Raw genomic sequence first — 20,063 nt, forward strand, 5'->3', positions numbered from 1 at the left:
TTAGATTTATTTAATAGTAAAATATCTGTTTTCTTTTGCAAACTAATTTATCAGGCTACAATTATTACACTAAAGAAATATTACCGACTGCAACTGAAAAAAAAAAAAAAAAAAAAAAAATGTGGTATGGTAGCTTTTTAGCTACACTAAAAGAGTTTAAATAAGTATGCACTAAATTTGTTAAATAAATTACTACCTAAATTCTTCAGACTCTGCATTCAGCACGCTGTGTAATCGGGGAACGTATCGTGTTGTATTTTTTTTTTCTCAATTACTGCTCACTGCAAAAATTATATAATTTCAGATGCTTCTAAATTTGTAATAGACTTTGAATAAAGATGTCTTGATAAAAAGATGGTTAAAATAGTTTTTCATAGAATATTCATAAATAACCCCTTGACATATGAATTTACTTAACTTCCTAATTAGATGGCAGATCTTATTTGGGACAATTATAAATATTTTAATCCCTAAGAATAATATGAAGGCATTTGTAGTAATGATGCTTTTTCAAGTGATTTTTGCATTTTAAATTACTTAATACTTTTATTTAATTGCAAATTTAAAATTAAAAATTAAATAATTCCATACGCCAGTCAGGCTCGTCATTGTATGCGAAGGGGTTAAGAAAAACCAATGCATGCGAGGGAATAAAATTCACTTTTGGGGAGTTATTTTAGCTTGTAGTAACTTCGTACAAACAAAGTAATGTTAAGTACGTGTGCAGGTTGAGGTTCGAACTCGCAACGTTAGGGTTCATAGCCGAGTAACAAAGCCACTATACAAAAGTGTACACTCTTCTCCGGACCTTGTTAACTGGCTTATAATGTTACCACCACATACGTAACAAAGTACTTAAACATAAGAACGCATGTCTAAAAATGAAGATACGGAAATTCATATTCAGTATCTAATTGGTTTTTTAATAAAACACATTGGTCTTTTAAGCCTAAATATATACTGAAAAATCAATATAAGTTGAATCTAACGTTTAAGCAGTCCATTTTTTATAAGAATATTTTTTATATCTTCATATATAAGAATATTTTTCATAACATTTAAGCAGTCCATTTTTCATAAGAATATTTTTCATATATAGTAAATTTATACATATATTTACAAAATATTTCCACCGGCCTTCCTCAGAAACATCATTGTATCTTTTCTGAATTCTATAATGTTCGTGTTAGAACTATAGTAACTTTTTATATAGTAATTTTTACTATGTACGCGCGCTTATTCCCCTCGGATTCGAAACACATCTGAATTCCTGCTCATTGTTGCAATCCTTAACAAATATTCTAGGTAGGGGATTACGCAGAAAAATCGATTTTTGGCGAAAACATCGAATATTTTTTATTTATTAGTATGTATTAAACAAGTTTCTTTTATAAACCTTTTTGTTTTAACATTCATTTTATATTGTTTCTGATATAAAATAGTAAGAGCATGCATTTGTTCATTTAGCATGACACGGGATTCTGTATTTCTATTTATATACTACAATCTAGAATGGAATATAACCATATTTTTTCTAAAATTAGATCTCAGAGAAATTAAATCTCTTATACAGAAATAGACTCAAATATTGACAATTTTTGATGACCAGTAAAAAAAAACTGAGAACATTTTTTTACAAGTACCTTTGTAAAGTTTTAACAATAAAAGAAAAGATCAGCATCTAAATAAAAAAGAAACTAAATAATATATGATTTTCTTTAACTAAATGTAAAATTAATTATCATTAGTTATTTTGAAGACAAATTAGAGATATTATGCATTTCCTATAAATTTCATCACGCTGATTTAATTTTTAAATTATGTTTTATTTTTAGATTTTTAGTACATAAATGATTTTTTATGAATGTAATAATTTTATTATCTTAAAAAATAATTAGTTTTCATGTAGAAAATCAGTAAAATATTTCCTTTCGCTTAATTTAAATATATTATAGATACAGAAAAGGATTTGATGACGTATTCGAAGAAGAAAATAACAACATTTTTTAGCCTGTGGAAAAATTCTTTCTCAGACAAGTTTGAATTCTTTTATTTGACTCATGGAAATAGTGTGTTATATATATATAGCTTACTACGCATTTTAGCCAAAAGAAATACCATCATAATTTCAGCGAGCAATATAAAAGTGAGAAGGTATAAGGGAACTCCCATATTTCTCATGTAAAATAGTTATGCGATTTAGTCATTTGACAAACATGTCACATTGTCTTATAACCAAAGGCGTTCTATCTTATTTTGTGGCGTACGTGAAGAAAAGAGATATTTTTTTAAAGATCTGAATTAAACATATCTGCAGCTGCATCTGAGAAACCATATGTACAAAACACCTACGATAAATGAACAATTTAATTTGGATCTAGAAAGCATTGGTCCATATCACATTAAGCAATTCGTTGTTTAAAGTTGACATGAGTATACTGTACCGATATTTAATTCGCAAGAAGAACGAAATTTTTTTCAAAAGAAAGTAGTAGGAATCAATGGCGTAGTTAGAAATTTTTGAGATTGTTTCATCAGGGATCGGAATATTATACAAAAATATGAATTAATTATTTCCATTTACTACAAAAAATTCAATGAAGTATTAAAGATTGGAGGTAAAATAATATGAATATTCAGTGTGCACCAGAAGAGTCTCTATATTAACCTTAACTTAAATTCGATAAGGTTTTAGAATGTTTAAAGTAATCATACTCAATTTACATAAGTTAATCAGTTTGAGTGGTCTCCTTGGAAATTTTACTGTGTTTTAATAAATGCAATTTATATTATGAACTGCCTACTATTGGCGAACATTAATCACGAAAAAGTCTATTACCATGCAATAACCAGATCACCGAATGTGTATTTATGTAATTTTTTGACCGATTGAAATAAATTCCAAAATAGATTTGCCATTGTGCTTACAAAATCATATACCGAATTTCACACATTTAATTCATTGCATTTTGAACCATCGCATTTATATTCGTGTGAAAATATAGACCGACAAATAGTGAACATCTTGATGGATTTGGTTCCATATTTGGTAGGTGACTACAATTTAGATTTTAAATGTGCGAACCGAATTCTATCCATTTAACTTTCTTCGTTTTGTAGTTATTGTGTTATGTTTGGAAAATTTTACAAGAAGACACTCTCTGAATGATTTCGTTCAAAACTTGATTGACCGTATGCCAAATTTCGTCCCTCTTGTTCAAAGCATTTTTAAGTTATCGTCTTGTAGATTGATAGAAATCTGTTTTAGCGCAACATACTGTAGGCATCTTCACAATAATGTTCGACCTCCTAATTTCCGAACAATATCATGAAGATATTGCAACACTGGTGGGCCTTTTTCGCTAATAAGGTTCAAACATGTTCAGGCATATTTGCCAAAATCTCGAATTCAAACTTTTTGGTGATCACATTACTTTATCTTTGTATTTTGGCGGTATGCGATGTGCGAGAATAGAACTTTGGACCTTGTGGTTCGCAGTTCAGTAACATAACCATTATACAAAAGCATATGCTCGTGTAGCGTAGTTGTTAACTGGTTTATATGCTATTCACCACAGACTCTCCTTCTAGTGAGTCGGAGGTGAGACGAACGATATGTCTATTGAGTGGTGATGTATTTAACTGTTGTCTAATGGACCTGCACCCAGTTGAGAAGCGCCAAGCGTTATGGCGAGCGTGTGTGGGTGAGTGGTTGCTGATGCTGTTGCGCCAAGTGAGTCTGGCGACTTTGGTTGCAGGTAGATGGCGCCACGACAGCTGTACAAAGGTTGAAGGTTCATCGTCCGAGATCACCAATTTAGCAGATATGCTATTCACCACAGTATACTTCATATACCGCGAGTAAAAATAGAAAATGAAAATCTAACTATAAAGAGCAAATGCAATGGAGGCAATTTAATTTCTCGATCAACATAAGTGATGTTATTTATGAGCGTTGCTGGGACAATATGGTGATCATTTTTGTGATTTCAGATAACATGTTATTGTTTAATTACATTTTAAAATTTGAGTAAGGCGATATATACATTGCTCTATTTGACATGAAATAAAATTTACTCTATTTGTAGTAATACTGATATTTTTACAGCATTGTAGTTTTCATTACTGAATCAATGGTTTGACTTTGCCCAGTAAAGCTCTGAAATCAACTTTTTTTATGAAAAAATATTGACAATTTAAGATTTAAATTGTCATAATATTATTGACTTTTTTAAGATACGCTTTTAGATCATAATTTATTCAAACTGTCTTTGCAAAATGAACTGCTTTAATCAAAGTTTAACTGTTGATAGTAAAAAAAGTTTTATTTTAAACGAAGTATGGCAACAGGTATTTGAATCAGTTGTCAACTAGTTTTGTTTTCAGGATGTAGTTCAATGTTCCGTTCTTCTGCGAACCCGTGTCTAATAGACCGGCGAATATGATAGTTTACAGGCTTAAAGATCGATAAAAAAATTTCTGATGAAAGAAATTCACAAAAATTGTTTTTAGATATTAAGTAAGTGATTAACTGTGACGTGTAAAATTGTTTCGTTCATTCAGGTATTTACAGAGTAAATATAAGATATATTTTATTTGGCCTCTTTTATATTGCAATCTACAACTACACGTAATAAATGCGGGCACTATAAAAATCGTATGCATTCCCGATTTTTTTTTTGTTTTTTTCGAAGACGACATTTTTATCTCCGAACAACATATGTTCATTATAATTTTGGATCAAGATATTGACAATAAAAATATAAATTTATATATTTTACATAAATATGATTATTTTTTAGTAATATTTGTCTTTGGTTAAGAAATATTTCAGGACACATTTTGTAATAAATTGTGCAAACCGTACATTTGCACTTGCAGTTCTTTAATTTGTGGTATATTTCTTAATTGATTAATTTTGTTCTTGCATTTCAGTAAGTAAATTTATTATTATTTAGAAATTTAAGTTATCAATTTGAAATCATTTACTTTATTTAGGGATTAGTTGTTTGCCTTATTATATTTATTGAGTGATAATTTATGATCATTTAATTTTAAGAATATTCCTTAACAATTTTTCTTAATTACTAAATTATATACAATAAATTACTTCATTAACTTCTCTTGCATGTGTAAGTATGCAATTATTATACGTCATAATATTACTTATGGTTATTATATTACAATAAAAAGAGGAAAAATTGCAGTTTAATATTCTTCAACTTCTGTGTCTATGTGTTGTAAGAAATATTTTTTTTTTATAAATGTTGCAAATGCTGTACAGAAATTTTAAATAGATTTAAACTTTTTTAAAAATAAATATGCAGTTTCATCAACCATCAAATTTATATTTAAGAAATCTATAAAATAAAACTTTTTGTAATTCCATTTTGATTTGAAATTTTAAAAATATTTTATATTTTGTAAAGAAATTTCTATACATATCAGATCATATTCTAAAAAAAAAAAAAAAATGTATAGTTACATTTTTCTAGAAATAAATGTTAGAAATTAGAATGCTAGAAATAAATGTTAGAAATTATAAACCTAAAATGAAAAATTAAACCAAACAGTTTTTTAATATTTTCATAGTTTTTCTAGGATAACATGTTTACATTTAGGAAATATTATTTTACTCGATTGTTTTTCACTAATGAAAAAAAGATGTGTTTATTTTGCAAATTAAATAGCATGATAATGCAAAAAATATTTTAGCCTATTTTACTATTATTTTATTGGGATGAATAAGCATATTTTAAAAATTGCTGCAGAATTTGTACTATAATGTCATATTTACAAATCTTTGCTTTTTTTAAAAATTAATTTGTAATTTCTTAAGAGTTAAATTTTGTATTAATGCATTCTTGTGTGTTTATTATTTTCTAAAGTAATTAAAAAAAGTTGACTGTATTGAATTAATAAATTGTATATTGATTTAAAAATTCATTTTTTTTCTAATAATTGCCTTTATCTGAATAGGGAACAAAGAAAGAACAAACTATGTCTCGTATGCATGAATCTGGTGATGTACAGAAGCAACAAATGTCTGCTTCCAAGAAAGAAAATGAAGATAAATTATCTTCATCAATGTACATAATATTTTTAGTACTAATTGTTGATTTGTTGGGATTTACAGTAATTCTACCTCTTATGCCTTCCATTTTTGAGTATTATGATGCAAATGAAAAGGTAATTATACATTTCAAGGATAGCAGAAATTGAAAAATTTAACTGAATATTCTTATACTTTCTTTAAATTGATTGTTACTATAATTTAAATGGGATATTTTAAAATTTAATTTGATGAATTTGTTTGACTGAAGGAATTTAAATGTTTCTCCCCCACATAATTACATTAATTATAGTATTCTTTTGTTGCTTTTGATTACAAAATTATCCTTCTCTTATAGTATTAAGTGGTAAAATTTTAGAACAATGTTCTTTTGAAACAAACCATTATATGCTGTACTTACTGAAAAAATATTTGATATGAATTTTTCTAGTTTGAAAAACACCTAAATATATGTTAAAGAAATAAACCAATTTACTGTCTTGTGAGTGAGTCATTGTAAAATTAGTTCTATATCACATAGAGAAGTATTGTAATCTTTTTAGATGACACTTTAAAAATTACAATAATTTCAATATTTTTTAGATCAGTTGGTATATTAAGAAAGTACTAAAAGAAATCTGGAATATTTTTGAATTTTTTTATGTGCACCGGATATTTAAAAGTCTCATCATAATTTTAAAAAAATTATATATATTTTGTTACATCTTAATTTTTTTATCATGCAGTTAAATTGATACCTCAATTCAAAAAGACTAGGGCTAGTTATTTGTAGGAGCTTTCAGCTATAGGGCATAACTATTTTCAATTTAAATAATTTTTTCTTTCTTTTAAAAATGAAGCTACATTAGTTTGAAACTCAAAGGCTGTATTAATTGAGTAAGGTATTGTTACTCTTTTGATATGGGCAGTTGATATTTTAAATTGTATATGCTATAAGCAACTATTTTATTTTATGTGTTGTCAGTTTATTTTGTATTTTTTTAATGAATAGTGTGTCTTAATGAGAAAGCCTGCTCCAATATTTTTTTTATTGTTTGAAGATAACATTGTTTGTAAATCCGAATTAAATGCTGCTTAGTATATAACATTTGAGTAACTTATTCTGTTTGAATCAGTTAAAACAGAATAATTTTACATAACTTGATTACATACTATTTATATTTTATAGGACCATCTATATCATTGGATGGAAAGCAAAATTCATTTTTTTCAAACTTTATTTGGAGCACCTGGTGAATTTAATAAAGTTCTATTTAGTGGTAAGTGCATTTATTTTAAATTATAATTAACACAACTCTTTTAATATTCATCTTAATTCTATTTTTTTATTTAAAGGTTTGAGGACATCAATTTAATAATAGAAAATATACATCCATTAATTATTATGCAACTATTACTTAAATATTCATTAATTTATGTAGCATTATTGTTTATATATTTAATATTTTACTTCTTGAATAATTAAATTCTTATGCTTATTAATTTAGAAATTAGAAAATAATGTTTATGTTATTTTTTATTTTGCTGATTAATGAAAATTGTTGCAATATTTATATGCATTCATTACATTACAGAGGTCTCAAGTCTCAATTATCTAGTACGTGAATTTTGAAGGTTTTTGTGATACCTAACTAAACTATTTTTAGTTATTATAAATTTTGTGAAAGCAGTAAATGAGAATTTTCTTATAGAAATGAGAATTTAAAATATTTTTGAAGTTATTTGACTATTTTTTTAGATGAAGACAGTGAATTATTAAGAAAAACTGGAAGAAATTTCAAGAACGAATCGAAATGAATGTTTCAGTGGAAGGAATAATTTGTAAGATTTCATTCATACTCTATGCCTTATTTTTGTTTCAGTAAAACTCATGGCATTTGGAGACAAAATTCTGAACACATTTCATTTATTTTACATTTGTCTATTCCCTCTCCCCTTATTGATTTTATAAGAATAACTTTCTTTAATACAGAAGTAATTCATTTTTTAAGACCATCTCTGTACTTCCATCGCATCACATTTTCTCTTTGATACACTTGTAAGTAATTGCATCCTTTTGAACCCTCTTCCCATTTCCATATTATATATCCTTCCATTTTAGAATTATTATCGCTGCACATTAGATAATTGAGACTTACCTGTATGTTGACTCGTTTCACTTATCAATTGCATCTTTGCTTTTAACATTTTATTCCCTACTCTAAAACAGCTTTTGTATTAATATTTGCTTTTATACTAAAGCTAATTATTGCTTTTGTAATTATTTTAAATAAATAATTGTTTTTAAATATTTTCATTTTATTGAATATTTTTGTGTCTTTCTCATTTATTTATTATTAGCCCTTTATTGCAAGCTGCATAGTACGCTTATTAAAAGATGTTCTGATACAAATTTTTCTGTTTTACAAGTTGTATTTACTTTATATGATTAAGAATTATCATCCTATAAAGATGGAATTATTTATTAAGTTTTGTATATTTGAAAACATAAAGAACAAAATGAAATTTTTTGATTGTGAAAAAATTGAGATTCAAATAAAATTGCATACTTTTTTTTGTTGCCAATTTTTATGTTTGAATGTATAATATTTTGCATCAACTTTTCATTTGAAATAAGTTCTATTTTATTATTTTAGGATTTATTGGCTCAGTTTTTTCTGCTCTACAATTTCTTGTTGCTCCTATTTTTGGATCTTTATCAGATGTATATGGACGCAAAATAATTATGATCATATCTATGGTAATTCAAGCTATTTTGATTAATGAAATTTTATATGATGTATGACTAATGTGTATATTGTGTATAAAAAAAAATCCTTTGTGCTTCTAATGGAAAATTACCTCAGAATATGAGAAATGATAATATATATATTATCTTTAGAATGTTGAGATTCAATTCAAATTGATGATTTTATTGATTTACTTGTTTATGGATTATTGAATTTTTAAATTAATTAGCTAAAATTTGGTCTTCAGTAAATGCTATAATTTAATTGTAAATAACTGTGAAACTTGTGTGTGATGATATTTTCTATTATATAATTTATATATAACAATATTTACTTTGATTTCGGAAGATTTCTCTTTATTTGATGTATTCTGAATCTGTGTATGGCGAGAGTCACTTTTCAGGTACGCTTATTTAAAACAATAACTTTAGAAAGCTGGTTCTGTATGATACCTTTTACTTTTTTTTTTCAAAAATAATATCACTATATAATGTGAAGTAATGGAGGAATCAATTCAAGAGATCAGAATAGAATTTGTAGCCTGTTGTAGTCAGAGACATTGAGAATGGGGACTCTGGAATTGCAAGAATTGCTGAAGTTGATTTTGTGTTCATTCAAAATTAGAATTTTGAACTGATCACCTGTTCTTTGAAGTTTATTTTTGATGTGTTAAAAATTTGAATCTTGGTATAATATAAAACTATGACATTGGAAGAAAACTAGGAATAATCATAGAAATTGATTAAGGATTAAAGTAAGTTAATGCTGCTAAAAAGTAAAAGCGCAATGAAATTATTTAATAAATATATACATAGGTTGCAACAAGTGCTGAAACTGTAAATGATATTCTGCTTTATATCAGTATTTTTTCCAGTTCTTTATAATATCATTATAAACAGATTTTACTGTTCATGGAATCCTTAGACATCAAATAGTACATGGAATTTTACTTAATCAAAATGATTACACATTCTAACTCAGGAAGTATTATTTAATTAGATGAAAGTGAAAAATGGGAGTTAAGTGGTTAAAAATATTCTATGGAATTTTACTTTAAAATTTCATTTTATAAGATTTAAAGAAAATAATCTTATCGATTTCTTCAAAATTGTAAAGTTTAAGTATAGATTTGTTTTCTCTGACTTTTATTTTATTTTTCTAATTCAATTTATTGCAATTTATTTTTTAAAAATGTATTTGTTATTTTTATCAAATTTTATAGATTGTACAGACATTCAAAGCAATTTTTATTTAACAGATTGGAATTGCTATTTCACATGCAGTTTGGTGCATTTCTGATTACTTCTATTTATTTGTTATTGCAAGAATAATTGGTGGTTTAAGTAGAGCAAACATCTCATTGTCTACTGCCATTGTGACTGACTTGTGCTCAGAAAAAAAGAGAAGTAAAGGCATGGTAAGTTTCCAATTTAAAAAAAAAATGGTTATTGTTATTTCTTTAACTAAGGGAATATATAAAAAAATATTATTTTAAATTTATATTTCAAACAAGGAAAGTAAATTTTTATGATTTTTCAAATTTTGCATTAATATGCATTTTTTTGTTCAATTTTATTATGCTTGTAGAAAATGTTTCTCTGATTTACAATATAGTAAATTTTTTCGTACATCATATCAATTATTAAATTGCATTTTAAATATTTTGAAGTTTTCTTCACTGCTTTAGTTAATTGTATGCATCTAAATAAAATAAATTTTTTACTCCTGAAGTGAGAAGTTATCTAAAATATTTTTTACCCAATATTTATTGATATTGGTTTGATGTTTAAAAAAATAGGTACTATCATTTAAATGCTTGCTATTAATTTTATACGACATATTTTGAATGATTTGCTTTGTGATAATGTTTTTTCTCTTTATTTTTAGGCACTTATTGGAATAGCTTTTGCAATTGGTTTCATTGTTGGACCTGTCATTGGTGCCATCTTTGCTTCAAGAGGTGAAAAGTTCTCACAGAATTTTTATGTTCTTCCAGCAATATTTGCTCTGACGATGACTATCATTGATATATTTTTAATAGTCTTCTTTTTTAAAGAATCTCTTCCTAAGGAGAAACGAGTAAGTTGGAAATTGTTTCATCTTTACTGTCCACTATATAGTCCAATATATATTCATATATAAGATGTCATGTAATAATTTAATTACAATTGTTAAAAAAATATACTTGATCTCTTGAATATATTATTGGAACAGAATTTACTGATTACATTTTAAAATAGAAATTTAAATAAGAGACTGAAGAGATTGTTTATTTGATTCTTGGAAAAAATAATTTCTACTTCAGGAAATTAGAAAGAAAAAGAGAAATAACTCACTTGTAAAAAATCATTGAAATTAATCGAAACTCAGAATGATTGATATATTTATTGCATGGAAATCGTAAGAAAATTTCTCAATTCTTTGTGAAATGTTTTCATTTTAATTAAAAAAGAACTTAGCAATTTTTTTCCTAAAATATTTAGATATCTATTTGAACACAAATCTGTGCTAGCATTTTAAAAGTTTTTGCATTAAAATTTAGAATAGGAATTTGAAGTTCATACTTTCTTGAGGATTTACTATTATTAATCACTAACTTTTCAAGATACAAAATAATTTTTATGTAATAATCTTTTTCTAAGTTATTACAGGAAACTTTGATATTTTTCTATTCTAATTAATATTTTAAAAAAAGTCTTTAGAAATATACATTATTTCCCTCCAAATTATCTAGGTATCAAATTTTGTAGCTTTCAAGTATAACAGTCTTCTCTGTGGAGTATTACAAACTTCCAAACACACATCTCACTTTATCATTAACAGATATTAAAGTTTTTGTTTAGATAATTTTCACAATTACAACTGATGTTTGTTTAGGGTATTAGAAGTTAGTGGTGACTCATGCATTGAAGTAAAGAGTTGCAACAAACTTGAGTAGTTGCGACACACCCTACAAAACATTATTTATTAGGTTATTTTGTAATATTTATTGAATCTTTTTAATAATTCATGATTTTGACTGACTGCATATTAAAACATTTATCAGTTGCTCTATTAAACTAGGAAGAAATGCTCTTCTAGGAGCTTTAGTATGACCAGCCTACCCCTAACTATGAGAAAAATCATAAACATATCCTTTTCCTCTTTCCTTCTATGTTTCTTTTGATTTTTAAAAATTTTGCTTAGTTATTCAAGCAAAAGAAGCATTTCCAGCTTAGCACTTGCAGTATTAAAATGCTTTTTTTTAAAATATTTTCTTAATCAATGGTTCATACAACATAACAGGGAGAAATAAATGTATTTTTAAGATTTTATTGTCAGTCAAAAACTGAAGTAATGATCTATGATTTTTATAGAATTGTTTTGCCAGTGCATTTACTTCAGAGAGTTGAAGAGAGAATATTCCTTTTGATTGATAAGACAATAGAGCCTTTGAAAAATCTTTTGCTTCTCTATTGGTTTTTGAATTGACCTACCAATTCTGCTGGAATTCAGAATGCTGTTATGTATATACTATGCATTTAGTTAAAAATGTCTCGTATATTTGGTATTTACAATTTTTGAATAAATATATAGTATCTATTTTTTTTAAAGTATATGTTAAGAATCTTTTTTATTACAATTTTTTAATTGTCTCACTGCATGTTTTCCAGGCTTCATCTATAGGACAGGGTCTATCTGAAGCATATCAGTTTATAAGCCCTCTTTCATTATTTTCTTTTAATCCTGTTATAAATATTAAGCCTAAAGGTATTTATATTTTTGTTTACTACTTTTTAAACAAAATTATTAAAATATTTTCAAAAGTTTACAATACTTCATATTATGTATGATCTTACTTGCAATAATGATGTCATTTCTGTACAGTTATTCTTTAATTTTTTTTTTCAGAGAAACAGGCTTTGAAAAAAATTGGACTAACATATTTCTTATTTCTATTTATTTATTCTGGGTTAGAATATTCTTTATCATTTCTAACCCACATGCGTTTCAATTTTACAAGGTAAGAATATAAAACTTTTGTTTACTTTAGTATTCTTCTGTTTTAAACCAGTTCCTTAGTTTTTCATTTCGTTTTTAAGCCTAAAATTTTCAGTAGAGACATGTGATTGCTTGTGAAAACTGTACTTTAAAAATATATTAAATGAAATATTGTATTATAATATAACATAAAAGCCATGATGAGCTAAAGGCTATCACATATTTATAAATTATTAGTAATTTCTATGTGTTTTTTTAAAATGTTTTTAATGTAAGAAAATAATTCTCTCTAAGCACTAAACACAGTGTAATTGGTCAAATCCAATGTTGTGTTTCTAGTGATAGTTTTAATGCATCAGTGAATGCTTAAGTGTATGTGTTAGAAATAAAAGTTTTATTTACCATAATAGTTATGTTAGAGTAATCATGATACATTACTTAAGTTTTTATTATTTAATTATAATTGGTAGAGATTGACACTTGGATTGAGATGAATAATACATAATTTCTTTGAGAGTAATAAAAACAAAACCCCAGCAATCTTTATATGATGACATATTGTTTATATTGTTAACTTTTACACTTAACTTCCTGTGACTTCTATGCAAGCAAAATATGTATTAATAATTTTGTGGAGTTTGGCTAAGTGGGTGAGTGGAAAAGGAGTACACATATCAGAGAAGGAATCTGAAATCTCATTTTCTTGTTCATTTAGCATGTTGCGTTCTTGCATTCATTAGATATAAATCTGCTCTAATTAGCATTCTTTACAAATTTTAAATAGCTGTAATTTTTTGTTCATTGCTTATTTGCTGTGCATAAAATTGTATTTTTGATGGTTTTGAATTGGCTGGCTTTACTTTTTTACCCTATATTTTTCAATTTTTAAAAAATTGAATTTTACAATTTTAAATTTTATAATTCTTTAAATTTAAGTATAAATTTTAAATAATTCTAAAATAGCTTGTTAATTTTAAAATGAATTCTTACAAAGGTATTGATAGTTAAATAGAAAACCTTGAATTAATAAATGGGGGCTACAGTGACCTAGGAATAACAAATCTTGGTTTTGACAGTGGAGGACTTCTGATTTAAAAACCTGATTCCATGAAAGATCTGGTCACATAATCGATTCTGGTGCACTTTAAGTCTCATCATTGGTCAATTATCTTCACATTGGCTTGATGGATAAGTGTAGAGGAGAGTAGTGTCTGTTCAGATGTTATTATCATATGACTAGGTCCAAAATTATGGGGTCCATTCATAAATAGCTCTAGTGTTGTTTTCAAACAGATTAATATAACTAAACTAAATTAATTGTGAATAAACTATGAACAAAATATAGCTTTACAGTAGGAATAGTCTAAAATAATTCTAATTTTGCTTTAGAATGGGAAATTAATATAATTAAACTAAAAATTCAGAAGGAATAACTTCCTAATATGTTTAAAATTTTTTGTTCATTATCAAAAATTTTAATCTCTTATTGAAAAAATATTGAATTATTTATGTATTTGTTATTAAAAGGATTTAATCTAATTTTTCTTATTAGAAATTCTTATTACTAAGCAGCTGTTATTATTAGTTAAAAAAGACCGTTATTTTTAATTTTTATCGAATTGAACATTTATAATCAGATGTTTGTGATAAACATCATCTACTTTTTAAAATAATTTTAAAGTTGTTTTATTTTTCAAAAACTGAATTAAATATAATGTACTTTTAGGACTAATGAAATTAATATGTTAGAAATTTTTAGTGTTCCTAATAGGAAATTCTATAACCATTCTGTTGCATTTTGCATTTCATGTTATTTTATGTATTAATTTTTTCCCTTTTTTTAGCATGCAACAAGGAAAGATGTATTTATTTAGTGGCTTGATAATGATTTTTGTTCAGGGTAAGTTATAAAAATTTTGATATATATATTTTATTTATGAATGATATAAACAAATTTTATCATATAGCTTGCTATATTGGAGAGAAATTAATATGAAATAAGTCAAATCACTTTCTTTTGTAATCCTACAATTTTTTTTTGTTAAATTCATATTGCTGATCTTTAAGTAACATTTTCTGAATCTTTAATATCAGTATTATTTGGTGTATGATTTAAATTGTTGAAACATGGATTAGGAACATATGTCATCAGAATATAAACTTATTAGTGAAAACTATGCTACTTACATTATTCTCTCTCTCTATGTATATTATTCTGTGTATGAATATATGTTGTTGTTTCTAACGACACTTGTCATAGACAAGCCCACTGACTTTAGAAGTCAGTGATTAAGCCAAGGGTGCATCTCTTGTTTTTTCCATAGCACCATCTAGGACCAAGAGTACGATTTAGCTATACACATGTCATAACCCTTTATACAGGGCAGACTTCATTCATGCAATTTATTTACTCATCCACAGATTGTAATTTAGACCTGAATCAGCGAAGGATCACTCTTGATTCAGTACCCCCATTGGTATTACTCTCAACATGAAGGACTTTGTGACCACGACAGATTTATACTTGCGCTAGCCACCACATGCACGGAGAGTCCTCGGCCGACGGGGTTCGAGCTCACAACCCGAGGGACATGAATCCAATACCCTACCAACCAAGGCTATCCCGACCACATTGTATTATTTTGGGAATAAATATATTATATTATTCTGTGAATGAATATTCAATATGCTGTTCTATGTTATGTCAAACATTTTGTTAATCCTCATATAGAGTATACATGTTCATAGATAATGTCAATTCATATATTTGATGCATGATTCTATAGTATGGTTTTCAATAATAAGTTTATATAACTAAAATTATATTTCGTTAATGTCTTTCATCAATTTTTTCTTTAAGAAAGTTAACAGTGAGAATTAATTTAAAAAACACAAATAACATTTAGATCAAACTGAAACAATTACTGATAAGGATTGCAAAATTTTAAAAATACATAGTATTTTTAAAAATTTTCTTAAATTGATTTTTAGGTGGATATGTGAGACGAATTCCTCCTGGAAAAGAAATAAAATCTGCTGCAGTTGTGAGTATATTTTTTTAAAGAATTTAAATATGGACTGGGAAATATGCATGGATATGATAAATTGTTTTTAAGCTAATAGAATTGCTGAATGCTTATTTCGGACCTGTGTATAAACAGTTAATTTGTATTCTTGGCAAAGATAAAGTATTTAGTATCAGTATTTAAAAATTACTTATTTTGGAAACTTATAAATCTATTTGAGCTATCACAAATAATTTCTCTAAAATTTTATTTTACTTACTATTCTAATTCTGTTTTAAGAGATGGAGTGCTTATAAGTAAGATTAAATCTTTTACTTTTAAATAAATATAATATTCATTTTTATTTAAAAAATGACTGTAAAAAAATGTAAAGAAAAATGGGGCTTCTTCCACAGATGATTCCTCTAATTTTATACTTTTATTTTGCAACTGCTGATGAATTTTAAGATATTAAAATCTGTGACTACTATTTTATCTTGTATCTTTAAAATTTTTTATCACTTGATAAATAATTGATCACATTGGAAACTGTTATTATTGGATAGTTTTAAATGAACTCATTCCATTTTCATTTCAAGAGATTTTCCAGTTTAAAGTTAAAATTTTTTCCCTCTCTTTAATCATTTGCAAATTTAAAAAAAAAAAAATCTCTTAAGTAGGTAATTTTTATTAAATCTAGATTTGTAGTAAAATTATTTCATTGTATACTTTCTGGATATCATATCAAATTTGTTTGAATTTTATTATTAATCCTTATTGCTCTTGTTATGTGCTTTTCCTTATTTTTATGGATTAATTTTATAATTTGTAATTTTCAGGGAGCTTTACTGATCATTCCGGCATTTGTACTTATTGGAATCTCAAACAGAGTTGAAATTTTATATTTAGGACTTGCTTTATACGCTTATGGTAATTGTCACAAAAAAAGATTATTATTCTTTGTAAATTTTTTTCTTGAAAATTTTTGCTTTATTTTATTTATTTACATTTATTGTCTTGACTATCATAATTTAAAATCTTATTAGATTCTTATTGTTGTTTTATTTATTTTATGAGTTACATAGATTTTTATATATCAGCTTTTGTATATTTTTTCTTTTTGTTTAATATATTTGTGAAGATGTATACATGCTTGTTCATATTTAAAATTATCACTAAACAACATGTGTAAAATAGGCTTTAATGCTATATCCATGCATTTATTTATTAAATGAAATATTTACATAATATATACTATTTTGCATTTATTACCAATCAAGCTGATTCCCTTTTTTCAGTTTTCCTGAAAGCTTTTGTTGTTATATCCCAAATTTGTTTTTGAAACTTTTCAACATTATATTTGAAATAAAGTGATAGGTAAAAATGAGAAACAATAAATATTATCTTAATTTCACTTCATCAATGATAGGCTTTATCTCCTTTATTTGAAGATTTTTTTTAGATGAATGTTTTTTTAATTGAAATATAACACCAAATAGGACTTTTTATTTACATAATTCTGATGATAAAAATTAACTATCAAAAAAGTAATATGATTAGCTAGAATAATTTTTGATATTAATTGAAAATTATCACAGTCAATTGATGGCTATTGTTAATGAATAAATAATGAATTCCCTCCCTCCTCACTAAAAAGAATTTATGAAATCTTTGTTAGCCTCTTTTCATTCAGTTGCATCAACAAATTTATTCTTTGTTTAATGTAGGTAATTTTTTAGAAAATGATTTTATTTAAATTAAGCAAATATTAGGGATCAAATACAATTTATTTGAACTTCGAGTGGTAACCACTTTTCTTATACTAAGATGTAAAAAAAAAAAAAAAAAAAAATGTATAATCTTATACATTTTATCTTTTTCTTTCCTTTTCAAGGGGATTTGAAATAAATGTACTCTATTGTACGGTGTATATATATTTATATAATATAATATTTAGTTTTGAATTTTTTTCCATTACCTTATTTAATGAGATATTATTAAATTCTAATGGTTAAATATGGAAAAGGATACCAATGCATTTTTAATTTTTTACTACATAAATATTTATTACAAATTTTTAAAAAGAGCTATTGTTTATTTTCAGCTTCTGCAACTGTTGTGCCTTGCCTCACAACTATTGCATCCAAATTTGGTTCCACGAGCCAGAAAGGTACTGTTTTGGGTATTTTCAGATCTTTAGGATCATTAGCAAGAGCATTAGGTCCTCTTGTATCTGCTGTTGGTGAGTATATATATGTTTAAAAATATTTTTATATCACTTGCATCCATATTGAATTAAATACTTGTATATACTTAATGATACGCATGAAAGTTATTTATCAATTCAGGAATATTTGTTTCTGAATATTTTCAATTTTTGAAAAAAACAATATATTTGAAATTATAATTTCAGATCAGTGGTATGGATGTAACTTATTCATTATAGGTTTAAGCTTTTTTTTTTAACTCATAAAATGTATAAAAAGCTCTATCGTGTTTAGAAAATGAAGTAAACACTGTTTTTGAAACCACAATTGTAAATGTATTAAACAGCCTACTTATTATCCTATTTATTTTTAGAGAATAAATAATTTATTTGAAAAGCAATTCTCAAAGAAAAGATTCTTTTAAAATTTTGTTTAGTGTTTAAGTCTTTAATTTTCAAATTTAGCTGTTTCAAATTTTGCTGTTTTATTCTTTTTATAGTTAACAATATAAATCTAGTAAGCTTGTAAAATATTAAAATAAGCTTAAAATTGACTGATATGGGAATTTTTCGATCCTTACTGTTTGTATATATGAAAGAACAGTTATATTTTAAAGTATTGTTTCATGGTGTTTGTTCTTATACTAAAAAAATTTATTTATGATTTTACTTCATTATGAATTTATTAATCAACTAAAATGTTGTTTTTACATTATTATTTTCATATTTTAGTTGCATTTGATAATCTTTTCATAATTTCAATAGACAAATGAGGAATAAAATTTTTATAAAGGCCCTATTTTGATACTAAAATATTTGTGCCATTAAAGTGTTTTGATTTTCATAATAGCATTATAAATATAATATAAATTTATTATTTTATATTTAACAATGATCTGGTATTTTATTAGTAGACTTTTATGCTATAAGCTTTTATGGGAAAAAAAATGATATGCTGAGCTACTTGATAATTTCCACACATAAAATATGTTCAATTTATTATGTAGATTGAAATGCAAGATATAATTTAATATTCAGAACAATTGTCAACGCCAATTACAAATGATCGTGACTTCCTTTTTAAATAATGAATGTTTGAAGGAGGAAAAGTCTGAATATGGAAGAAAGTAGGAAATATGGTTTGTATTTGACATACCTTTTCATGCCAGACACTGAAATGTGTTTTCATGTGGCTATATACATTTTTAAAAATTATTTCTTGGTTCATTTCATATGGATGTACTGTAGCATCTGTTTCAACTACTTCTTTGAATACGATAGCAAACAAATTGAAGATACAACATTTAGAGTTACACAACTACTGCAGGGAGTTTAACATGTGACTTAGTTGTATCACATAAAACAATTATTACAAACATAAAATTGTTTTACCTCTGTTAATAATTTTTTTTTTTTTTTTTTTTTTTTTACTATCATTGTTTGCGAAGAAGTTTCAGGCAGTTGTAATCGGTGCATTTGTTTTTCAAATAATATGGTATACTGTTTTTTGATATAAAAATTTCAAGAATTGTTACATTTGAAATTTATGTTACTATAATTTTGCTAAATGTATTAAACATCATTTTATATATCTTTTCAGCATATTGGAGCTTAACACCAACCGTTTCTTATTGTATTGGCGGATTGTTACTTATTATACCATTAGTTTTGATACTGAATCTGAACAAGGAGCTTCCAAAAGTTTTTGAAAAAGGAGATTAGTTTGAAATTTTTCTATACAAAATTATACTCTGAGCACAAATATATTCCACTTTTATTTTTTACACATCTCATTTTTCTACTTCTTATTTATGCATTGTTACATGGATTTAATGGTTTAATAAATATATTTACAAGGTGTTAATGTTCATTTGCTTACTGGGTTATTTATTTTGTGCAGGCCTTTTTGTCTCAAGTCTTTTATAAAACATTATTACTTAAATATCATTTTAATATTGCATATGTTAGAAGCTGTTCCAGTGTCATTTTAATTAGATTTGTTAAAAAAATAATAAAAAATATAAAATTTATTAAGAATTCCAACAAGAAATTTTTTAACGTGCAGTTAT

At 25.6% G+C, this 20,063-nt stretch overlaps 1 protein-coding gene across 4 annotated transcripts in view; it reads left to right on the top strand.

The window, feature by feature from the left end:
* The window catches only part of LOC129984287 (major facilitator superfamily domain-containing protein 10-like), a 45,355-nt gene extending 25,497 nt beyond the window's left edge, over nucleotides 1-19,858 (top strand). For 2 of the 4 annotated variants that reach the window (XM_056094143.1, XM_056094145.1), the window contains exons 2-13: nucleotides 5,980-6,189; nucleotides 7,242-7,332; nucleotides 8,710-8,813; nucleotides 10,061-10,219; nucleotides 10,690-10,881; nucleotides 12,456-12,552; nucleotides 12,694-12,805; nucleotides 14,628-14,683; nucleotides 15,775-15,827; nucleotides 16,628-16,718; nucleotides 17,893-18,030; nucleotides 19,595-19,858. In XM_056094143.1, coding sequence (XP_055950118.1) covers nucleotides 6,001-6,189; nucleotides 7,242-7,332; nucleotides 8,710-8,813; nucleotides 10,061-10,219; nucleotides 10,690-10,881; nucleotides 12,456-12,552; nucleotides 12,694-12,805; nucleotides 14,628-14,683; nucleotides 15,775-15,827; nucleotides 16,628-16,718; nucleotides 17,893-18,030; nucleotides 19,595-19,716 — 1,404 coding nt within the window. In that variant the 5' untranslated portion in view covers nucleotides 5,980-6,000 and the 3' untranslated portion in view covers nucleotides 19,717-19,858. Of the gene's footprint in view, nucleotides 1-4,366; nucleotides 4,520-5,869; nucleotides 5,888-5,979; nucleotides 6,190-7,241; nucleotides 7,333-8,709; nucleotides 8,814-10,060; nucleotides 10,220-10,689; nucleotides 10,882-12,455; nucleotides 12,553-12,693; nucleotides 12,806-14,627; nucleotides 14,684-15,774; nucleotides 15,828-16,627; nucleotides 16,719-17,892; nucleotides 18,031-19,594 lie in introns of those variants that run through there. The other 2 variants (XM_056094144.1, XM_056094146.1) reach the window with 2 other exon arrangements.
* The last annotated feature ends 205 nt before the right edge of the window (nucleotides 19,859-20,063 follow it).

Source organism: Argiope bruennichi, chromosome 9 (genome assembly GCF_947563725.1).
Source record: "Argiope bruennichi chromosome 9, qqArgBrue1.1, whole genome shotgun sequence".
Taxonomy (NCBI): Eukaryota; Metazoa; Arthropoda; class Arachnida; order Araneae; family Araneidae; genus Argiope; species Argiope bruennichi.